The sequence below is a fragment of the Vanessa tameamea genome, chromosome 10, assembly GCF_037043105.1.
Source record: "Vanessa tameamea isolate UH-Manoa-2023 chromosome 10, ilVanTame1 primary haplotype, whole genome shotgun sequence".
NCBI lineage: Eukaryota > Metazoa > Arthropoda > Insecta > Lepidoptera > Nymphalidae > Vanessa > Vanessa tameamea.
In genome coordinates, this window is record NC_087318.1 from 10550708 (window position 1) to 10575104 (window position 24397).

The following is a 24397-nucleotide window of genomic DNA, read 5'->3' on the forward strand; positions in this document are numbered from 1 at the left end:
TAAACTTTATTAGTATTAAATATTTTTTCTTCGGTATATCTACGTTGCAAATACATATTAGGAATATCATATGTTATAATTTATGATGGTATTATAAATATATTTATGCCACCAGGTAGGGGCAGGGATGGTCTCAACCCTACTGGGTGGGTATAACCAGTCTTCTACCCAAATATAATAATAAAAGACAGATTATAACAATTATTTAGAAGTACTAAAGTTGTCGATGTCTAAATCTCATTGTCTTTGATTAATAGTTTAACAGCAGAACATATATTTTTACGTAAATCGTACAAAAAAAATGTCATTTTACCCGCAATCATGTACAAATATATGTAAAAAAATGACCGATGAAAAATCGAAATATGATAGAATCATTAAGAACATACACATATTGACTTATTATTAAATGGAAATTATAATATTTATAATTATTAATTAAGCTATTCACTTTTTATAAAAATATAACATATGAAATAACAGGTTAATATATAATAAATAATCAAAAAAATATATATTTGTATGTATATAAGGACTTTGATAATTCAGAAACAAAATTATTGTATATCTTAACAGAGTATGATCGAACATCATTAAATAAAATAAGAAAATAAAAATTTCACTTAACAATTCAATAATAATAAGTAAATGATATCAAAAAATATTAACAAGAAAAACTCTGCACACATACAAAAGTAATTCACTTACACAAAAACATATGTATAATGACGTATGTATTTTTTCTGTTCAAAAAAAATAATGACTCCGGAATTCCCAATTGTAGTCAAAGCTTCGATTACTCATCATTGTACATAAAAGTAACTATAAAATATTTTAAACCTCAAGTTAGAGTTCAAACTTTATAAGTAACAGATAAGTTAAATAAAATTTAAAAACTTATCGCACTTTCACCAATTCACTGTAATCTGTACTGTAGTCACTGAGTGCCGAGATGGTGCGTGTTATCAGCAGTGGTGGTCGGGTGAGGTTGTGGCACGGGCGGCGGGGGCGCGGAAGACGCAGACGGGTGAGGATGTGGCGGCCGCGGTGCGAGGTAGTGCCAGTAGGGTGGTGCGTCGGGCGCTTGCGCCTGGCACGCCGCCGCCAACCCCGCCCAGCTAAAACGATATGCGTACCTCTTTCCGTGGACCTAAGTTTGACAAGGATAAAAAAAAATATTTACAATAATTTCTAGTTTAAGTAAGTAATTTGACTAAATCGCTGCTGTAACTACAAAAGGTCATATGTAAAAATAGTTCGAAATTAAAAGCGTAGAAATTCGGATGTATTTATTAATTATATATAAATATATATGTGATGTTATACCATGTTAACAACAGAGGAAAACATGTAAATATTTTACTAATGAAATAGAAGGAAATAGGAATTACTCGTTTTCCTGACCTGTAAGTACAGTAAAACGGAAATTAAATTCAGGCCAGGTCCTGTAATGTAAACCACTTTTACATAGATATAGTTCCGCTTTAAAAGTAGCAGAGTATTGGATTCTTCTAAGGTTAAAAATAAGTCTTAAAAATATCCTCAATATAAAAAAACTGTTTAATCATGATAATATACCTATAGGCTATTACAGCAAATTCAAATCAATAGTGCTGAAGCAAATTCAAATATATACAAAGCAGTCAACGTGAGCACAAACGTGTGAACGTTGGTTCTTCGGGGCTCTCTCAGGATGGGGGCCCTGGGCACGTGCCCCATGTGCCCAATGGTAAAGACGGTAATGAGCGTGGTGTTAGTATTCGATTTCCATGCAGGTTATTCAATAATTCAATTATTGTATGTGATAATCCATAGATTATATTTTAATGTAATTTTATTTAAAATTACATTAAAATGTGCTCTCAAGAGTCTATAGATATTATTATGGTTCATATTATACCTTGCTCATGATGTTTTTGTCGTAATAGTATCTGAGGGCACGGGACAGTTTGTCGTAGTTCATGTTGGGCTTCTGCTTGCGGCGGCCCCAGCGCCTCGCCACTTCGTCCGGATCCGACAGACGGAACTCGCCGTCTCCAGGAGCACCCTGAGATGAAAACATGTTAGACCATGCCATTTTTCAAACATAACTTAAATTAAAATTAAAAATAAACGGTTGTTATTCAAGGATAGTGTCATATATTTAAATTTTTAATATGAGATATTAAACTTTTTTTGTAACTTCCAGCATTATTTTCTGGTAGGTATATCATCTGCACATACATAATATAATTTATAGATACGTGAATGTCTTGTATGATATAATTGACTTCCAGGCCCATCATGATCTCATTTCGATGATAACAATTTTTTGTATTGCAATTGGCATAATAAAACGAGGCAGATTAATAAAATATGACTTACTTCCCAACAGATGCCAGGTGCACCGGCTGCCAGCTCCTCCAGCAGGAACTGCCACAACTGAACCTGCCCTCCACCGCTCCGCGCGCACGCACTTAACGCCGCATACGGTTCTGATGAAATGAAAAAAATATTTTTTACTTATGTGTTGATTATGAAACCATGTACATTTTAAATGAAAGTTTTAAGATAATAACTATCGCGACAAACGATGTTTATATATATTATATTTGACGACCTCCGTGATCGAGTAGTGTGTACATCGGTTGGTTTTTGGGTACGCTATTCCGAGGTCCCAGGTTCGATTCCCGGCCGAGTCGATATAGAAAAAGTTCATTCGTTTTCTATGTTGTCTTGGGTCTGGGTGTTTGTAGTACCGTCGTTACGTCTGATTTTCCTTGATTTACATTTACTTTGAATTTGAATTTACATTGAGATCAGAGTAATATATGTGATGTTGTCAAACATTTATTAATATAGTTAAAAGAAAAATGATTAACAAATTTGAGAAAAAATAAATAGTAGGTACCAAACTCGGTTTCTATTTATTTGCCACAAAGTTATCACTCTATATTTACTTTATAAAAAAACCCCTTTACGTTTTGCAATTTAGACCAAAAGTTCAAGAAGTATGATTTATTATTTTATACTAAACGTATTAAAAAAGACGTGGGACGTATACATCCTGTATTATAATTTATATTATGGGCGAATAGATCGCTTGGCTCGAAACTGATGTAGTAATATCTATTTATTATTCATATTGCATTTTGAAAACATTGTTACGGGGTAAAACCCGAACGAAACAGAGTTATCTGGCTTTGTTACTTTTAAAATAAGGCACAAAAGTCTAAGAAAATTATTTAGATGACATTATTCGTATTTCCAATGTAATCAGACTTTATTCAAATCTCTTACATTAATGTTATCTTTTGATTTATTATTTTAAAAGTTTATTATCTTAGAACCTTACCTACCTTACCTACTGTTCAGAATGAATATAATTTTTTTTTATATAAAGAGTTGTAGTAATGCTCCATTATTAATAATTTACTCCTCTTATCACTTGTGTTAGGAGTAGAGACCACAGTAACCTAAAGGGTCAGGATCGATCCTGCGACTTTTTACATCGCTAAGCGGCCCGTGAACCATTGCGCTATTGACACTTGGATATGGATTAAGTAATGATATTTAAATTATGTAATTATAGCTAAAGCTAACACTACTGCAGTTGAATCTAACATAACCGACCGTGATACAACTGTTGGATTCGGCGACGCTCGCTCGCCAACCACAACATCGCATGCTTTAATCGCTCCGACCACAAGCACTCACTGCACAATAACCGAACATTTAAAACTTTTTTAATATAACTTAAAACTTCAGTGTGCAAGCTCCCTAAGGTAAAGATTATACCAATATGTAATTCGTAAATATCATTTTGATATAATATGACACACTTTTATATTGATTTTAAAAAGAATGTGGTAATATCGTCTTTTTCCGGTTTTGTGAATCATCAGATGTGCGTCCGGATGCGAGACCGGAAACCAGCGAGTGGCGGAAGCGGCTGAAGGCGTTCCCCTCTCCTTCCCGGATTAAGGCCTGTCAAGCAGTACTGCGCGCCACACAATATACTACTTTAAACAATAGGAAGGATAACGTATGAAATTTATAAATAAATGAATATGATATAGTTTATAATTAACAAAATAATTCTGACAAGAATAACTTTTATCTTACACTATTCTGAATTGTTATAACTATAAATGTATGTAGTATTTATTTGATGATATTCAATACGTTATTTTAATACGCCTTAGGTATCTAGTAAAAATAAAAAAGCTACATTTTAACTGTTTATTGTATTATATATTTATATAAATAGATGTTGTTTATAAAAGCGCTGCCATTTTATTTCATACATAAAACGAATAGTAAGGAATTTTTACTGCGTATATTGAATTGTGTTCAGACAAACATATACCTATCTCATAGCTGTATTTTGTATTATAAACTTTATGATATTCTTTTCTTTGATATAAAAGTAGGAGCAATATGGTGAGCTCTAACAATTGTACCAAATAGCGCACGATTATTTTGCCAATAAATATGTGATTATTTAATTGTTATTTTTTAATAATCATATTTCAAAGATGACTTGTCTATGGATTGGGAAAATATAATTATAAAATATACATAATTTTTTAATACAATTCTATAAATTAACGTCCGTACAAAGTATATCGTACGTAACGTACTATATCGTTTAATTCAAATTAAATTTTACTTTAGTTTAAACGCGGAAAGCGAAAATCCTTATCCTTAGGTTTTATTTGTATATTCTAAGACTTGTTTTATAGACGAAACAAAGTAAACTTTTTTCGTCTCAAAATTGTAAAATTGTATGTAACTCATTGCCTAAAAGTTTAAAAATGCGATTTCTTTAACAAAAATATTATTTATCGTATAGGTATTATGGTCTAGTGTGTGAGTGTCATTAATAAAAGTAAAATTCTGTAAATAAATTACATACCTACGTCAAAATAATAAGAGGTTAATTTAAATAATATTCGTAACTATGACATTAAAACAATACCCAATATTATGCATTACTTTCATTATGCTGATAGTATTTAAATTTTAATCAATACATTTACATAAAAAACTATTCGCAGGGCGATCGTACATTCAAAGACACGGGGTCATGATATAACACCGAGCTTAGATGTGGCTTAGCGACCCAGCGGGTAGAGCTTTGTTCGTTCTTTATTTTATTGCCTAACTCCGCGCACATCACCGCGGGTTATGGACGTTTATTTCTAACAATTCATCTTTTTTCATTCGCACAAACATCCGTGTTACGAGACAGTCATCTCGTCATAATGCGTCTGACCCCGTCAGGACGACACTACAAACAACTCTTACCTATTGTGAGAGAAATAATTGTATTTATTTTAAAGTAAATTGTAATAATATACATCACTAAAAGGCTACAATGATTAAATAAGATTCCTGGTACTTTTATTTGAGGCAATAATATATATAATTTTTGATTTAACTATATATTTTTTAGAATTTAATAATGTATATACCAGTAAGTCAATTGGATTAATGGATTTTCTCTGCGTTGGAAACTTTTAATAATCGCGCTCCCCGAGGGCACAGTCCGCATGCATAATGCATGGCGCTCTATCGGCGCATCCTCATCTAAACGAATGTGAAGATTACGGAAACGTCCGAGGGGTCAGACGGAAAGACATTCATAAGGAACGATAAGAGATAGCATAGAATAATACATTATATTAATTTGCCAAATCGTTACTTGACAATGATCTCACGACCATTAGGTACGACTGCCTAAATTATGATCACGACACCATTATAAATTAAAGTCGGAATTTTATTTTTCATATTGGAATATTTATATATTTTAATCTACTTATGATTATTGAAAATCATCAAAAGTTCGTTAAAAGCCTTATTATTAAGTTCGTTATCAGCCGTTAGAATTGTGTAAAAATTTTGGATGAGATTTCCTTAGTATTGTATATCAATAAACGAATTCGTAATTACATAACGAGAACTTTGATGCTTGAAACTTAATAAAAATTATAGCTTTGCATACACGTATATCCCCAACTTTAGGTAGGTGGAGGCTGACTGGTGATCTTGTCACAAACTTTATGAACATTTTGTTACATTTGATATTGCAATAGTTTCTCCCTCTTAAATTTCTATTTTAATAGCTACTGTGATTAACGCTACTAGTCGCGAGTTCTGCACATAAATACGTGAGCATTTATTTCTATAAGCATAACTTATTTGCGTGTAGGTTTCTAAAAATCGCCTTAAATGATTTAAGTGTGTCAATTATATAAATTTTGCGGATAATAATAAACAAGTGCTTAACTTCGAGAAGGCGTCTAAATGTTAATGGATCCACAAGGCCGTCATTAATAACCGCCGCGACGTTTCTAGGAATCTGTCCTAAGCTTGGCTCGAGGCAAGAGAGACTAACTATTGTTATGGGCGTTTTCTAAGCGTGCCCCCGACTTCGTGCGCGTTTCAATTTAATTTATTTGCACATTGCAGCGCGACTTTATATTTATTTTATATATAATTCTAAAATAAAAATAGCCTAAATTACTCCTTATTATATAAGATATATGCCAGTGAAAGTCCTTTTAAAATCGGTCCAACTGTTCCAGAGATTAGCCGGAACAAACAGACATATAGGCAGACGGACAAAAATTGTAATTTTTTTTTGTTATATGTACCATGTATACATACATATGCATTTAGTAAAAAAGCGGTTATTATAATATTACAAACAGACACTCCAATTTCACTCACTATCACATACATAAATGTTTACTTTAAATTCCTATCTGATGTATGGATTGACCTTACCGTTATATTCTTAGTTGGGATTATTTAAATTTATAGAAAAATTCAAAATTCAATCTAAGCAATATAGTCTGTTACTGACGCCACATGGAATTGAATTAACTCTTCATAGTTTAAATTAACATTAAAGGTGTTTCTTAATTGGAATTGATAAATATTTGTTTGTCTAATCCATAATTCGGCAAGTCTATTTAAAATGCCTTTCATATTTTAAGTTATAATATCTCTTTAATTTACCAAATCAATGTTATCAGAACAATCAAACATTATTAGTCGTTAGCATTAAGGTAGGGTAAACTGTAGAGGCACTCGGGGCTAGTGCTTAGGGCGTTAAATTTTCAGGAGCGGTAAAATTTGGAGGGAGAGAAAAATAGGATCTTATTTATTTATTTATTTAAAGACTTCATTGACCATCACAAAGTAAATGGAACAAAAGGCGGACTAATGCCTGAAGGCATTCTCAGAAAACCATGAAGGCGGTAAATAATAATTGACAATACAAAAAAATATACATACTTATTTAAATTACACTTCGCTTTATCGAAAATTATATTCTTATCTTCCAAAGTAACATTAAATATATATATAATACATTTTCGACAATGAGGTATTTTATTTGTTGTATACAAGAATAAAGATATCCTGGAAACCTATCCTAGGTAAACACTTATCTCTAGTGAGGGATTTATTTCTATTTCAAACTGTCTCAGCTCAAGCTGACACCAACACCATCGCTGGCGGCGGCGGCAATCAAAGGGAATACAGGCGCCCAGGTGCAATAAGTGTTCTAAAAATCTCTCCTATCCCCCCCAAAAAAGATTTTATATAAACTATCGGGATGCCTCATCTACTGTCGAAGGCTTGACTGTGCTATGTTTGAGTAGGGCCGTATCACTTGATGCACTAAAGCGCGAAATATAAAACAATTTCAATTTATACTAATTTAGTTACCGATCTTATGCCCTATCAGAAAATTCTACCGATTTTTGATATACATCGTCACTCCAGAATCGTGTCTTGAAGCACTGATTGTGATTGATATCAATTGAAATCGATAAAATCAATATTTTTTCACGACAGACACCACTGCAAATAAATCTTCAAATATCTAACGTGTCGTCTTCATAATTATATAATTTCATTAAAAAAAATCTTCGACAATTTTCATTACATTTTACTCTTCCCTCTAACGCGTGAGGTTTACACCACATTGCTTTTAGGAGGAGGGCAGAAGGCGGAGCGTAAAGAAGGAGTGTCATTTTTCGCTCCACCCACTTTCCGGCCACATTACACTCGAGATGAGAACAGCGAAGCCATGATCCGAGAGACGCTCGACAAAATAGAACTTCATAGTAGCGAGTTACATCAACTACAGCGATACAATAGACCACTGAGAACAAAAATAACAATAGGTATTTAACGGCACATGTGGAACAGTTAATCAAATAAAGATACATAATTATGTTTATAAATTATAATACATATAATTTCATATTTAATTGAAGATTAGTTCCATAATATCCATAAATACCCATACAATCGCTAATTAAATAGGTATTTAGGTAATACTATGAACACTTTAGTAAACCAATAAAAAAAAGGGTTTAAGATTTGTTGATAAGAAATCATCTCAAATAAGAAATCAGTACCATTATACAGGAAGCAAGATTTGCTTCTTGAATTTAGTTTTTTTGCTAATTAATAAATAGAATTATTCTTCTATTAATGAGCAAAAAAATATTGATAGTGCCTACAGATTTTAATTCCCAAATGTTTGCCCTCCATATTTGAAACAATAATATAATTTATCAATAGAATATCGGACATGCGTTTTCGTCCTGAAAATAAACCACGGGTAGCGGGTCCGCATTCCGCGTGATTCAACACACCGGAATGTAACAGCACCAGTTCCCACGCGCGGAGCTGCGCGTGCGATTCACCTGTACGTAGCCGTAATGTAATTAACATTGTTGAATCTTTTTTTACATTAAACAAACATTTCATAATAAATTACACGAGGAACAATTAGACTGGTAATCTAAATAATTTGCTAAACATATCAAAATGTACAAAACAATACTGAATATACCTATTTACTATACAGAACTGGCGGCCGATTCTATGTTCTCGATTCGATCGATTCAACTAACTATTCCTCACAAAATTTCACCTTAGCTTAATCGTAACTGAAGACCAAATCTATTCATTTATAACGGTTAATTTACGATCTCGAATACATTCCGATCGGAACGTACCTACCATTATCATTATAAGTTAGAAGAATTGGCTCCCTGATTTATCAATTCATGATACCTATCTAAAATGCGTCTTACGATTAAGCTTTCTTTTATTTTAAATAATCTAACGTTTTAAATCATTGTCATAATTTAAAACAATGAGAAATATGTATGAAAACGATAAAAGGCTACGGGTTTAAAAGACAAAATTTAATTAAATCTGAAAAGTGTGTAAGTTGCGCGTGCCCTGGATTTCGCTTATAAGAGTCACGACACCGATCTCACCACCATTGACTTGCTAATGCGCTCCCGCTGTGACAACTGACAACCCCTACTACCGGTACGTTATATTGTTAAATAAGGTTGAGGCTATACATGATTTAGTGTATTTAAATACTGGAATAAAAATATTACTATAGTTGTGAATGGAACACTTTAGATTTAATATAAGCATGGAAGTACTTTGACGGACTAAACTGCACAAAGTTCAGTATTAATTTGGAATTAATATTTTTGATAAGTATGCTGACTTTTTAGATTCAACTAAATGAAATTGTGGAGACTGACCATTAATCATAAAAAAAATATATTTAAAAACAGAACTACAGTAAAAGATAAAATTAAAGCCAGGAAAGAGAGTAAAGTTTGAAATTAATTATTTTTGTTTTTTCTATCATTTGTGATTTAAATTATTGTTATCGATTATTAGATATATTAAACTAAACAAATATTCGTAACCATAAATAAGGATACTTCGTCCGTAAACGTCGCTCAAATTCTGATATTGGTGCGGGAAGGCTAGAAATTTAAACTTAAACCAGTCTACGGTTTCTAGAGTATACCGAAGGTTTGTAGAGACAGTTTCTTACAAAAGGAGACTCGGTACCAGCAGAACTCGAGCAACGATTTATTGACGACGACGATTTATTGTTTCAACTTCTCTACGAAATCCTTTCCTCACATCAGTAATCATCAAAACAGAGCCGAATTAAGTTCGTAGAGTAAACGTGAGTGCATGAACAATAAGAAGGAGGCTTAACGAAGCGACAAGCACACCTTTTAGATCAGAAAATGGCCCTATGCACTGTACAGCTCACAGAAAAGCTCATTCAAGATTTGCGCATGAACATCTAAATTTGACTGAACAGCAATGAGCCTCCATATTGTTTACCGATTAATGTAAGACGTTTAAATGGTGCAGATGGTCGCAGAAGAGTCTATCGTCAACGTATGGAGAGATATGCTCAAAGTTGCATTGAGGATAGTGTTCATTTTGGAGGCGGTTCGTGTATGATGTGGTATTTTGATGACCGGGAGAATGGAACTTGTTTTCATCGAGATGGTTCATCAAAGCGGTAGATAAGGTAGTTTAATGGGTCGGTGGAACAACCCCACGTCGCTGATCAAGTTCGACAATTTTGCCAAGAAGTTCGAATAGATACCATGAATTAGCCAGCACAAATCTTAATACCATTAAGTATGTTTGGGACAATTAAAAAAAAAGCTGTATATGCGAGTAATCCTCTGCCCTAAAAAGTGGCAGCACTAAGTAGTAATTACACAAAAATGGAAAAATATTCCGCAAGACCACTTAATAACCCTAATCAGATTTATGCGAAACCGATAAGGTTTTTAATAAGGGTGCGTGTAGGCAATTCACCTTATTAAAAGAAAAAACAATCCCGTGCTTCAACTTTTTTTTATTGAATAAACAAATTCTTCAATGAACCAACTAAAACCATTTTTTTTACATTTATCGGTTTTGTTCCAAAAACTGAATGGTTTATACTACTACTGATACTACTATGTTATGAAGATAACGAACTAAGTTATAGGTTTCAATTAAAATTTCTATAAAAAGTTTGAATACTATTTTTTAACAAATTCAAATGTCTTAAGAATATTTTCTTTTGTAACGAAATTAAATCCCAAGATGCCTTACAAACCATTTTTTTTATTCTGGCAATTTTTAAACTCCCTCTGTATCATGCTTTAGTAAATAACTGGGTCATTTCAGATCGTCTGATTTCAAATTACTTGCATTCATAGTATAGACTGTATGACGTTAAATGATTTCTTTTGGGTAAATTATCGCAGATATTATTTGTTTCGTAGTGTTTTTCGGAACAAATGTCACATATCGATTAGTAGATCTAATGTTTATTTGACAACTACTAGTTGCTTTATTCTTAGCACAGCCAAAACCTGAATTGTAGGAATTTTTTAATGACAGCAGTATTCGTTTTTATTGTTATATTTTCTTTTATTTATTTAAATTGGGCGTAGTTTCGTTACACTTGTATTGTCTAGTGTCTTTTAATAATTAATTTTATTGTTGTAAATGCCTTTGATGGTGCACACTGCACTAATCTTGTGAAAATGCCGATGGTGTTTCTTATATCAATAAATAAATTGAATTAACAAAATATGTTTAATACATACTTTTAATCGCTACTTATAATTACATAAAGATTCGTTTGATCTTAGTAGGGGCTATAGAGTTGAAGGGTGGTGTGTTGCAGAGCCAGGGTGAAGTATCAAGCGAGGTGCTATTATTCAACTAAATCTCAACGTCTTCACGATATGAAATTTAATATTTACAATGGAATAGAAACTTAACCTTAAATTACATATTCTCCACACTTCGTCGTGCCCGCGGTTTCATTCGTGTTTAGGTATTAGATATTCGATGAGGAACGAGGAAACTTATTCGTCTCTGTGTGTAAAATTTAAGGTAATAATACAAAATTTTAATTTTTATACATTAAGATATAAAATAAAATTGAAAACGTCTTATAAAACCGTGACGACTCAGCTGCTAGAACATATGCATTTTACTTGTAACCGATGATTGTGGATTCAATCCGGACCATTGAATCGTTGTTTTTATGTATTTATAATTCATGTTAAGCGGTAAAGAAAAACATCAAACTGCATGTCTTGGTTAAAATCTGTGACAAATACATCCACCTATCTGCATTGGTGCAGCATACTGGAATCAGGTCATATACTTGTCCTTAAAGGAAAAGTGCCCGTAGCCCATCTATGGGATAGTACAGGCTACATGCTTATAGAGAGTCGCGAAAAGGCCACTGGATGCAAGTAGCACAAGACCGGCTTTAGTGGAAATGGAGGCATCTTCCGCCTGAGATGATGATGATGATGATTCTATTACATACAGTTTTATATACTATATCTCGCCTGAATTAAAATAATATATTGTTTTAATTCAGACAAGATTTTTAATAACAATTGATTTATTTTCATTGAATTGTTTTCAAACGTTGTTAATTTTTTTTATTCTATTTGACAATTAATATATACTTAATATATAGAGAAAGCAACTTCGTTCCAACGGGCTTCTATGGTTCTACGGCACCTTTATAATTTCTTAAGTAAAAATTTTAGTTAATTTATAAATTAAGAATCCTACCCCCCTGCGGCAGTGCGATTCTGCAAATATACTTCGTGTCTAACTCGTGAAATGTTGACAATCGTCTTATAAACTGTGATACGCGATTTGATACGTTATTCCCATATTGTATATTTTTAATTAGATTTTTTTTTTTAATTAGGTACGATTAAAGCGGAGCAAGCGGAGAATCTTTCATTTACCACTTTACTATACAAATGGGCGTTGCTTTTAGTGGCTAAATAGAATGAGAATCAATTATTATTTTTATGCTATAAATTGACATCTCATCTTTTATCTTGTCTGACCAGTAAAACAAATGAGACCTAAACATAATTCATTCAATATGAACTTTGAATGTCAAGTTAATATTAAATCAAACGAGATCCAGACACCAAAAATAAACTAAACGGTATTAATTATAATTTAACATATAAAATAAAAAATCGAAGGAAACGGTCGTGGGAGTGGCGACCAGCTGCGTCCAACCAATAGCCTTGTTGAGTTATGATTTATTTAATATTTTTATTAGCTTCGAAAAACGACTAAGTATTGTATTGGTATAGTACGAAACAGCAAAATTACGTATTAAGCTGTACATTTAAAAATAAATCAAGTTTTCGTTTCGTTTTAACGTTTCGTGTCAAAGACCAGCTTGAGGACTTTTTTTATTATATATATATTTCTAGAAACTACATAAAAACATAAATTAATAAAGTTCCTTAAAATAATTGATTGATATACCTACTGTAAAATAATTGTTTCTGTAAACATTTCAAAGATTTACAAATCTCTCATACACCGTTAACGGTATCGAAAATTAGTTTGACCAGTGGTCGCTTCGGAAGCGCCGGTACCGGAAATTTTCTTCAGTTACTTTGACCTAATGATACATTGATATTTCAATAAGCCTTTGGTCATCCTAAAAGTAATTAAAAGAAAATAGATGTTCAACATCAAAAGTCTCTGCGGTTTCACGTGAAACAAAAAAAAAACAACAAATATGGAAAATTTATTTCTATATAACATTCGAATTTACTGTAATAACCTTACTAAAAAAGTTAGATATACCTGTAAATACAATAAAACCATATAAGTTAAACGAATGAACTCTACGGTGCGTTTCCGTAAACGGAAATATTTAGTTGGCAATGTCTTCTCTATTTGAAATTACTCTGTAAGCATTGAATTGAATTCTTCAGACAGGGAACAAAAATGAAATAACTTTATAACCCTACAGTGCGAATTATATTTCATTGACTAATATGGGCTTCTGCTATCGGCGTGTACCGACAGCACAGAATTTTTATCCTGTTGTAGAAACGCAGATTTGCAGATAAAAAAATCTTTTTTGATTAAAACGTTTCGAAAACAAACGAAATAAAGCAATAGATTAAAAAGCATTTAGATAGATGGGTTCATTCTTGCCCATAGGATATAGGATCGTAATTGCGATTCAACGTAGAAATACTGCTAGCATTCTTGCCATGGCGGCAGATGGTCACGCGGTCATGATTTGTTTTGTTTTTGATTACAACTGACTGACTATTTTAACTTTTATACGTATATAATTAAAATCTTAAAATAAACATTTTTCTTCATTCATTTAAAAAAATGCGGTATAAAGTAAAAAAAGATTAGATATGTATGTCATAAATAGTATACAATATATTTTATTGTATAAATACATATCTCATTTTTTTATTATTCATAAATACATTAAAAACCGTTTAATAAAAAAAATTAAGTTCTTTTTTTAAATACAAATAATATGCAGAATAATTATTAAATATTTTTTTAAAGTAATCAAAACAGGTTCTACTTATTTAGTGCAAATATGTATTTATACTATTATCATTAACCGAGATTATTAAACAAATTAAAGATCTCTTGATAAAGGAGCTTAAGAATTATCACCTATATTTAGTTGTATTAATTGTCAAACAAATTTTCAATCCTGATATATTTTTTTTTTAAATCTAGTGTTATTTTCTTAGTTATTTTAATCAATAAATTAAATTAATGTTTACAGTATACAATATGTTAAATAATCAGTTTTATTTGTAATAATAATTAAATATCATAGTAATAATTAATATGCGTAACACATATGACACATCGGTTCTGAACTCTCCCACGAAGTTTTTGTCAGTCACCGGCGCCAATTTGTGTAACAATACTTCTACGTAGAACGTTGTAAGTTTAACACTTCATTACAAGGTAATTTAAACAGTAAATTAATGAATATAAAGACCCAGATCGCGCATCTCAAAAAGATTGATCATGGAGATTCAAGTCAATCCGGAACAGTGAATCACAGTTCCTAGTAAACATTGAATCACTTCCGTAGTAAGAAATTAGCTAAAGGAGTATGTACAATGTTGTCAGAATTATAGTTAATTTGTTTTTTTAATTTATTCAAAGTTAATCGTGAAAAAGTCTTTTAAAATTTCTGCCACAATATCGTTTTTGGATATTCTTAATTATTTACTATACTATGTTTATACATATATAAAATTACGGTATGATGGCATTCATAATATTTTTTTTCTTCTAAACGGCTCGCTCGATTGATTAATGAAAAATTATTTGACCTTAACTCACCTGGTTGGTTCTTATTTATAGTTGAAGTCGCGCTGTTGCTGATATTCAAAATATGTTTTTTTTCTTTTATTTAAATTATTACCCACATAAAAACAAATATATCTAATATTTAATTATTAGTCTTGCAGCAAATCTCAACATATTTCATCTTATTATTTTTTTCAAGACTTATTGATTTCTCATTCATTATATACATATATGTAATTCAAAAATATTATTATTAAATAATTATTAGTAAACGTACTTTTAATATTGCATTTCTTATTTTGTATTTGCATACATTATACATATAACAAGATTAAGTTCATAGTGAAAGTTACGCACTTTTTTAAAGTAGAGTGTCGACGGAATACAACATTAATTCTAGGCCAGTAATTTATCGCTGCGTCACACTGACATTGGGCAATGGTTAATATACCCGGATGAACTCGACGCATTCATATTAAAGTGAATCAGTACATTTTATAATTTCAACGCGGATCCGAAGCCCAATTTTGAATTGCATTGAGTAATATATTAAATTAATCGAGCAAATTAAAAAACGAAAATGTAATAGAGTATTCTACTATGTTCGAAAAAGTACTTCAAAATGTTTTTCCTAATAAAAAAACAACAAATATATTTCGGTAATATAATCATGTTTTCTTGCCATAAAATTAAATTAACTTTTAAATCTTCTTAGTCCCGGTGACGTCACATTGATAAATACAACAGTCGTGTAAGTACGACAGGCACTCATCAACGCAACGCTAACAGCTATAAATATTTGGTGTTTTTTGAGAAAATAATGAATTACAATCGATATCGTTGGTGATGTAATGTACAAATACTAGCATTAAAACGCCAGAAAAGTTGTTTACCAAAATGCCAGTTGATATTGAAATTTTACAGTTTTTGCCTTTCTGACGCCACACCATGCTCATATTTTAGGTCACGTGATAAACAGACTAAAAATTACGACTTTTAATTTTAATATTATAAAATAATAATGCGCTTTCATGACTCCAAATCAGAATATTTAAGTATATTCCTACATATATTTTAACTATTATCAAATTTCATAATTTATTTTTCACTAACGAAAATACTCTGTTGGAAAATATAGATGTCGTGTGGAGGAAAATCGCTTTATGGGTGAGTAAGACGGGAATGCTGTTGTGATCGAAGCACGCGGGAGTCGCGGGACACACGCCACCGGCGCAGCCGCACATTTCTGTCCACATTTTTGGCGACCGTCACCTCGTGCCACATTACTCAGAAATTTTTGTGATTCATTCAATCTTTTGCTGTATATTTCAATATTCATTAGATACTACATAGTTTGAATTGTTGAACTTATAATGTGTTTATTATTTCGTATTTCTTATTTCCTAAGCTTATACGAAAAGGAGAGAAAAGCAGCTCTTTGAAATGAAAGTAAGTATGCGTTTCTTACATTAAGTAAATATTTAAAATAAAACAAAAATCGATATATACCAAAAGCATCGCGTGCATTTTTGATATTTGTTAAAAAATAATTTTCAGGCAGTTGATGTACTTATTTACATTTAACAAACATAATTTAAATAAATAAATACACATTAGTTGTAAAAGTATTTTGTATCGTAAATATAAATCGAAATCTAATCGCCCCTGAAAATTATATCGGTCTTATTCGCGTTTAAACGAAATATATAATGTACGCATATCTAACAATTTCTTTCGACACATACAAGTTACCACACGAAGTTACCTTCGACGTCAAGTATGTGATGAGTAATCATAATGGTAATAAATTAAATAATAAAAACAAAAAGTTGAATTAAACCGAATAGGTATAGTATGTCATTAAATATGCAGCCTTATTATTATCGTTGATTAGCAGGTTTACACTAAAAAAAACTGTTTTCTCTCTCTGTCAACGTTAATTTATCATTTGAATGAAAAAGACACAACATCATTCAACCAATCATCTCACAAATAAGATATTTTAGTCGTAAATAGTGTTAGAAATACTTATTTATGTAGTTACTATATTATAATTATATATTTAATAAACTCATATTTTGTTATTGTATCTGATTTCATAAAAGTGTAATCGATTTCAGAACGTCATTCGTATGGCTTTACAATATAATACAAGATGTTTTCCCGCGCAAAAGAATTATTAAAAAATAAAAAAGAGAGTCGCGCATGGAATGAAAATAGCAGATTTTTGTGAATTGGATATTTAACTTCAGAACTATAATAGTTATAAAATAAAACAAATAATAAATAAATATTCTGTGTACTGGTGTATTTATCAATAGTTAATATTTTACTAAAACTCAATAATAATTATTAGTTATCCAAGATCAAATTATTTAAATAAGAAACTAGTGCTAGTACTGAGATTTATCTTAGACCCCTTTAGAAAGAGTACGATTAACAAATGTAACAAACGAAACTGCATCTGTCACTGAGAAGTCTATCCCCCGGTAATGCGTGCAGATAGTGATGGTGATGACGGACATTACGAACCGATCTCATCGTAGATCTCATTTTCTTTTAATCTTTTTGCAATACTAAAAATCACGAAAGGGTTGTTAGCGGGATGAATGACTTTATATAGGTATATGATTCTATCTTACTGTTTTCTTAACTGCTATTCTGAAAATGTGTTTTAGTGTTTAGTTCATTGAAGTTTGCAATAAATGTATTATTTTACTAGCTTCTGCCCGCAGCTTCGCCAGTTTGAGGAGTTGCCTGGGCTGTCGTTTGTTAGGTACAGAAAAATATTCGAAATTTCAGATTTATAATTTTAGTAGGATTGGCTTGATTTATTTTGAATTATCAAAATCCGACCACTTTACTCATTTTTTTATATGATATCACGTACAAATACTAGGCAGTAGGCACAAGGAGCATAACATCTTAGTTCCTAAGGTGCGTGGCGCATTGGTGTTGTAAGGATAGCTAAGAATGTGTATCAGGTGGACCTTTTGCCAGTCCGCTTTATACATTTTATAAGAAAAACCCTTAAAAGCTGAATACTAAGCACAAGACATTATAATATTATTGTAATCTAAAACTACCGTTGTTAAAAATATAATGAAGTGAGTGAAATTCTTCATACAGTACTTAGTAAAAGAAAATTAAAATATATTTTCTTAAATATTATTTGTATAAGTGCACAGTAGACGTTTCTGTGATTCATATTGCAGATCTATAAGAAAAGAAAATTGTCAAAACAGTATCCCTTAATCCAACGTCCAACGAACTAAGAGAATGGCCTCACGTGTTAGTTTTAATTATATTATGTTATATGTATGTGAAATGTGAACGTACGGGTGCGGTACACATTTGAGAAGAAAAGACTATTGGGATTCGATCCGAATTTGCTTTTTGTTTTCATTCGTATTATTAAGACAATATAAAACAAATTCAAAATACTTATTTTTAAATAGGTTGAAAGACTGTCAAATGGGCGAAGTAAATGGTCACCGCTCGCACATTTCCACTGTAAATAACATTAACGCAAAATCAATCTCGGAAGTAAAAATATTATGCCTGGCTAACTGGCTCACTCACCCTTCAAACCAGAACACAACAATAGTATTGCTATTTTATGAAGTGGAATATGTATGAGGAGTTGGTGCGTAACGAGAGTGCTATGTCATTGATTAGTTAGATTAGTTGTATTCAACCATTAACTATTTAAACTTTTTTTGGAATTAAGCAAAAAAATTAAAAAATAGAATTTCCATAGACAATTTAATTTAACATTTTTTATTACCAACATTCTAAAATGAATATATATATTGATCCACATTATTTTAAAAATAATATTATAAACGTTTTGCCGATAAAGACAATGTCTCTGACTTCTAACGTTTATCAAAATGAATAAATAATTGAAAAACTGAAAGCAAATCATTGAATGACTAATGGAAGAAAATGGAATTATACAATTTATATTGATATCCGATGAGCGATTGGTTCAGACATGTATTATTTAACCCACTTCAAACAGGAGGAGATTAAAAATTCGACCTTTTTATACGAATGTTGAAACTTGAATAAAACATTGTTTTTCATTTTTGTCTTAATTATTCTTACAAAAGTATGTGATCTGATCTTATGTGATTAATAGCTATCAATTTCAAGATTGCTGCAGACTTTGGTGATTACAATTCAAAGATATATTTGATTAATTCATTGCCTAATTATATTGAACTACGTTTTTGGGTTTCGTAATCAGGTGTTAGATAAAAAAAGACGTCTTTTGGGTTCGATTGATGGTTGAGCCGTGAAAGCGTAACAGACAGATAGACAGACGGATTTACTTTCGCATTTATAATCTTAGTAAATAATAAATAATATATTAGTTTATAATAAATGTTGAAACATTTCTATAATTAGTTATATACTTCATACGTATATTAAATTATATTGAAAAAAGCGGTCTATATTTTAGATCTACTCATTTCAATTAACTTTTTTCGCTTTCCATATCCAAAAACGTAATCGCTATAGTTCGCTTTAGCTTTAATCATGTGAGTTTTAATCATATTGGTCAACATGACAAGATTATAGAGGCGGCATGTGCCGTAGATATACAAGTTACATAATGTATTTTATTCGGAGTATTGCCCTGAGTCAGAGGCGCGCGGTGCGCCAGATGATTAGGCCGAGACCGCGCCGCCGGCGGCGTGAGATGTGTGAGTCATGTAGCGCCTCCATTCATAAGTTTCGACTATCGGAACTTCCATTACGTTTTTATAGGGAGTGGGTAATACGAGCCTCGGCGCAAGAACTCCTTACCGGTCTTTTTTTCAGGAAACATATTTTGGTTTGTTGATATAATTATAGTCAAAATAATTTTTAATGAAATGAGGTATTTGTATATAATTGACTGTTTTAATTTAAGAAAATATCTATTGTGTTACTTTAATTTAAATAATTTCCTTAAGGCATTTTAAATCTCTATATAAGTAGGCGAAGATAACACATTTAACAGCCCTTTACTTCTCTGCTTGACCTATTTTCTTTTTTATTTTATAAAACAATGGAAATAAGTGTTGAAAAATAAATCTTCGTAAAATGCTGTTAAACATGTATGTAAATCTCAAATTTGATGATTATGGTCGTATAGAACGTAAAGTAGTAAATTAAACACTCGTATATGAGATTTTTTTAAAACGTATAGTTAAGGTTGAATATCATTTTGCTATTTATTAATCTATATGTTTTAAAATATATTAATATCAATAGATTCGCTTTCGGTAAAGCGATTCAAACAGCCTAAATTTGATTTTCCAATTAGCATTCTTATCGTTTAAGCCACAGATTATGTGATAAATCATTTTATTATTTAGATACTTTAACACTTTACAATTTAACTTGACAATAAGAACGAAAATATTTCAGTATATGAAACAAATAGTTGCAGGTAATTGATGACCGTAAGTTCAAAGCAAGCAACACGGATTTTTAAATTTTCTATTTGTGTGTTATACATTAAAATACATAAAATACAAATAAAGGTACATCATTATTGTTGTTGTACCAAGCAATTATTTGTAGAAAAGGGGAGTGGGTTAGAAACGTCTGCGGAAAATGTTTGAAGGCAATCGCCTAACGGTAACTAAACAAACTGTTTTATCCCATTAAAGACAGCATGTTCTGTTCTTACATACAACACAGCGTGGTTAATTTTAAATGTTAACAGACGAGTTTTATGTGTTCCATAAGTTACTTTAATATGGACAGAGATGATTTCAAGAACCGATCGTTTGTCTATTTTTTATTTTAAAAAAATCGCAGACTCACGTTCCGGTGCAGAGTTTGTAGAGGGTGCCTGGTGCTCTGGCAGAGGTGGCGGCGGCGGACGACCCTTTGCAGTTGCGTTTGCATGCTGCAGGTAGGCATGAAAGATGCGCGCCGCCTGAGAGTTGCCACCGCACACCTAAAAATTACATTATACATATACTACTTTAAATTAAATTTATGACCGTGTAATTACACAAGTGGTTTTATAGTGCACAAATATGTGCACAAACTAGTACTAGTAGATTTAGTAGAAATTAAACTTAGTAGTTTAACATCCACATCTTTGGATACTTTCGATGCACGAAAGTGTCATACCAAGTTCGTTATTCCGATTGCAACTGAAAATATTTCCGACCTATCCGGAGTTCAAGCCCCTAACACAATGTATATCAAAGACTATGTTAAACTGACCTGAAGCCAGTTGTCCTCAGTGAGGGCGAGTAGCGCAGGGCCGGTGGGCGGCAGGAGGTGTCGGCGCGGTGCCGGCACGCTGAAAGTGCGGGACACCCAACGCACACACCGCACCACGTCAACCTGCTTCCATTGTTCCGGATCTAAAGGTTAAATATAGTACACACATGAGTTATCAAATCTATGTACCTAATGCACCTGGAACTAAGCGTGTTTGTAAATATAATAGGACTTAGATATTCGGGCATAATCTGTCATCATAAATGAGTATCTGTCTTCGGATGTTGACATCCTAGGCATAGGGTTTAAACCATTTCAAACATATATAACAGAATACCCAGAACAAATGATATTTTATTTCAATAGATACATGTAATTTATCCATATCAACAGAGCGCTATAGTGGATCGTATTAGCTCTAGGTTAGAGGTACGACTCATTAGTTCTTAGTTCTTTATAACGTTGGTAAATAAAGTCAACTGGGCTGTTTTGTAAAGTTTTGTATTATATTTACAATTTATAGCGAAGTAAAATAATGAAACAAGTCATCTCAATAAAAACTCCTGTTATTTGTAGGTATAAAACCTACTTGTTCATAGTAAGCAATGTGCCGCAATTACCGGTACCTTTCCTTAAAATTTACATTTTCATTTTATCTTTTACAAAAAAAAAATAAACAAACAGTTTTTCCGAAACTATTTAATACAAGCTTGATAGAATCTTTTCATACTGCCAAGACGACCTCATTATTTCGTAATCCTTCAACAGAAAACTGTCTGTTAACTTGACGATATTATTATAATACAACAAGCCAATTCTACTAATTTATAAAGATTCTGATACGAAAATAAACCTCAGCTTAATCGCAACTGATTTGACTTGCTTATTTAATTTCTGATACTATCCCGATTCAACTTCGACCGAACCGCAACTGAATCGTTGTGTTAGTAGAAAAGGACAACGGCAGAACGCCATCGATTACGTTTCGGTCCCATTGCGAAAAAGCAACAATTACTTAGTCAAATTGGTGCCCAATATTATTTTCAAAAACGATGTCGAGGGGCCTATACGACAACATAGGACTGGCAATTTTGAAGCATAAATAACTAGGAATTTTTATTGCAACAAATAAAGCAAAATGCCAATTTATCTAAAAATATATAGATATATTTCTAACATCTATATTAAACTTTAATTGGAAGGCCCCAACTTATTACCGCTAGGGGCCTTCAATTGACTGGGATCGTCAATGTTTGTTACTAACTGTTCTCTAATAATTTAAGGCATAATTTTATCCATGTACAAACTTATGCAAAATTAATCTCTCTTAAACCTATTGGAAATGTTTTCATACGTGACCTAGCAAAAGTTATACATATTTATTTTAATTTATATTTAGGCAGAGAGGCTGACAAATGGACATTGGCAATGTGAGAAACATTATCTATCCCCTTAATCAACGCCTCTTTCCTTAAGAATTTACAATAGAAATTAATTTCGAATTTTCCAACAGTAGTTAAAATACTGAGAGTGTAATAACAGATTTACAGAAGATTTACCTCCATAATGATACACAGTACAATAGTACTTAACAAAGCACTTACTCAAAGCAATTTATATTAATATAATATATAAAAATAATTATTATTCTTATTTAGTGTATTGATATTGGAAAGAAGATTGAACAAAGTTTAAACGACGATATAAAGTTAGATCAAAGTGGGGAGAAAACTGACAAAAATAAATGCTTGAATATTTAAATACCTATATTTTAAATAATGCCCTTCTTTGCTTTACGTTTTTACAGACTAAGCAAATATATAAGAATTAATGATAATTGATAAGCAGTTTGGATTTCTACAGTTTAAGATTTATGGTTTGAAAAATTATTACAAAAGTTTTTTTTAATTCTCATATAGTGCACATGACGATTCAGAAGTGCTTGTATGAGCCTACTTGAATAAAGAGTATTTAGATTTTGAGTTTTTTGAATTGCTTTACTATTTAGTTTTCTATTTTCCTATAATGGTTCCATATTTCTTGGAACCTGTTGAATGTGTTTAAATATTAAAAATCGCTAAACTCTTTCTGTATCTTCTATGAAATATTTTTATAATATTAAAAAAAAGTTCTGTATATTATTGATAACATATATAAGTGAATCACAAAATTGCCGTAGACATTTTATGTCATCTATCTGTTACAGATAGATTACTTACAATAATGAAACATTTTTTAAGGTATTATATAACTCTACGATATGATATATTAATGTGGATAAAGATAGAATTATAAGCATCAATTATTATAGATAGAGATATATATAATAGATAGAAGAATCAATTATTCTATTTCAAAGAACTTTTTCTGAGAGAAAAATTTTACAACCTCAAGATGACACAATAAATCCATAAACATTAAAAATATCAGTTAATTGTATAAATTATACAAATTTATTCAATTGAATAATTTTCAATGTATAATTTAAATTGATTTGTTTTGACAGAAAACATTTAAATTAAGTAATCTAATGTCATTACAGATAGCAGTATGAAGAAGCAAAAATAATTTCCAATACTCTGATGCCATAGATCTTCATATATTTAGTTGCCATTATCAATTTAAATATAATGAATCCTTTATTGATTTTATTACATAATATTGACATTCATTGTTAAAATACAAAAAAATAACCTAATATAAGTAGTAGGGATAATGTCTCCGGCGGCAACTATTCGCCTATCAAATTATTAAACTACAAAAAAATATTTGGAAATCATATATTTTACGTCAATAAAAAGTAAAATATTTTAAGACACTTATTACAACAAACAATACAAAATATTACAGCAAGACAAGAAAAAAAATATTACCGGCGGGAACGGTTTCGTCCCCTGATTCGGAATCAGAGTCGGAGGGCGGCGTGGGGAGGGTGGGCTCCATGCAAGCATTGCGGGGGGCCAGGGTTGCTGGGCACTAGGACACGACACCACACACGATACAACTTGGCTCACTGTTTACCACCTGATCACTTAAACGGTAGCACCGATGGTCACCCTACCATGTCAATGATTACTATAGGCGGCGGCGCGACCTCTCATTGCTTTTTATTCGCCCGGCGCGTCAGCTGTGACGTCGTAGATTCGTCAGCGCTCTGCGCGCACGCGTGTGA

General features: G+C 31.6%; 2 protein-coding genes across 2 annotated transcripts in view; both read right to left on the reverse strand.

The window, feature by feature from the left end:
* Positions 1–24397, reverse strand: part of LOC113404185 (WD repeat-containing protein 26) — a 56956-nt gene that overhangs the window by 18714 nt on the left and 13845 nt on the right. The gene's annotated exons all lie outside the window — the stretch shown is intronic.
* LOC113404850 (DNA-binding protein D-ETS-6-like) lies at positions 520–24370 on the reverse strand. The gene is made up of 6 exons (XM_026645926.2): positions 24099–24370; positions 21226–21368; positions 20815–20950; positions 2365–2474; positions 1901–2047; positions 520–1150 (listed from the first exon to the last, which is right to left on the reverse strand). Exons 1-6 carry the CDS (start codon positions 24166–24168, stop codon positions 938–940), a joined length of 819 nt encoding a protein of 272 aa, XP_026501711.1. The 5' UTR covers positions 24169–24370; the 3' UTR covers positions 520–937.

Excerpts from the sequence above, each read along its gene's own strand:
- LOC113404850 (XM_026645926.2), bottom strand. The coding sequence starts at position 24,168 with ATGGAGCCCACCCTCCCCACGCCGCCCTCCGACTCTGATTCCGAATCA. Across the intron at positions 2,475-20,814 it reads TACAAACTCTGCACCGGAAC|AACCGTATGCGGCGTTAAGT; the intron begins GTGAGTCTGCGA and ends TCATTTCATCAG. Across the intron at positions 1,151-1,900 it reads ACAAAAACATCATGAGCAAG|GTCCACGGAAAGAGGTACGC; the intron begins GTATAATATGAA and ends TGTCAAACTTAG.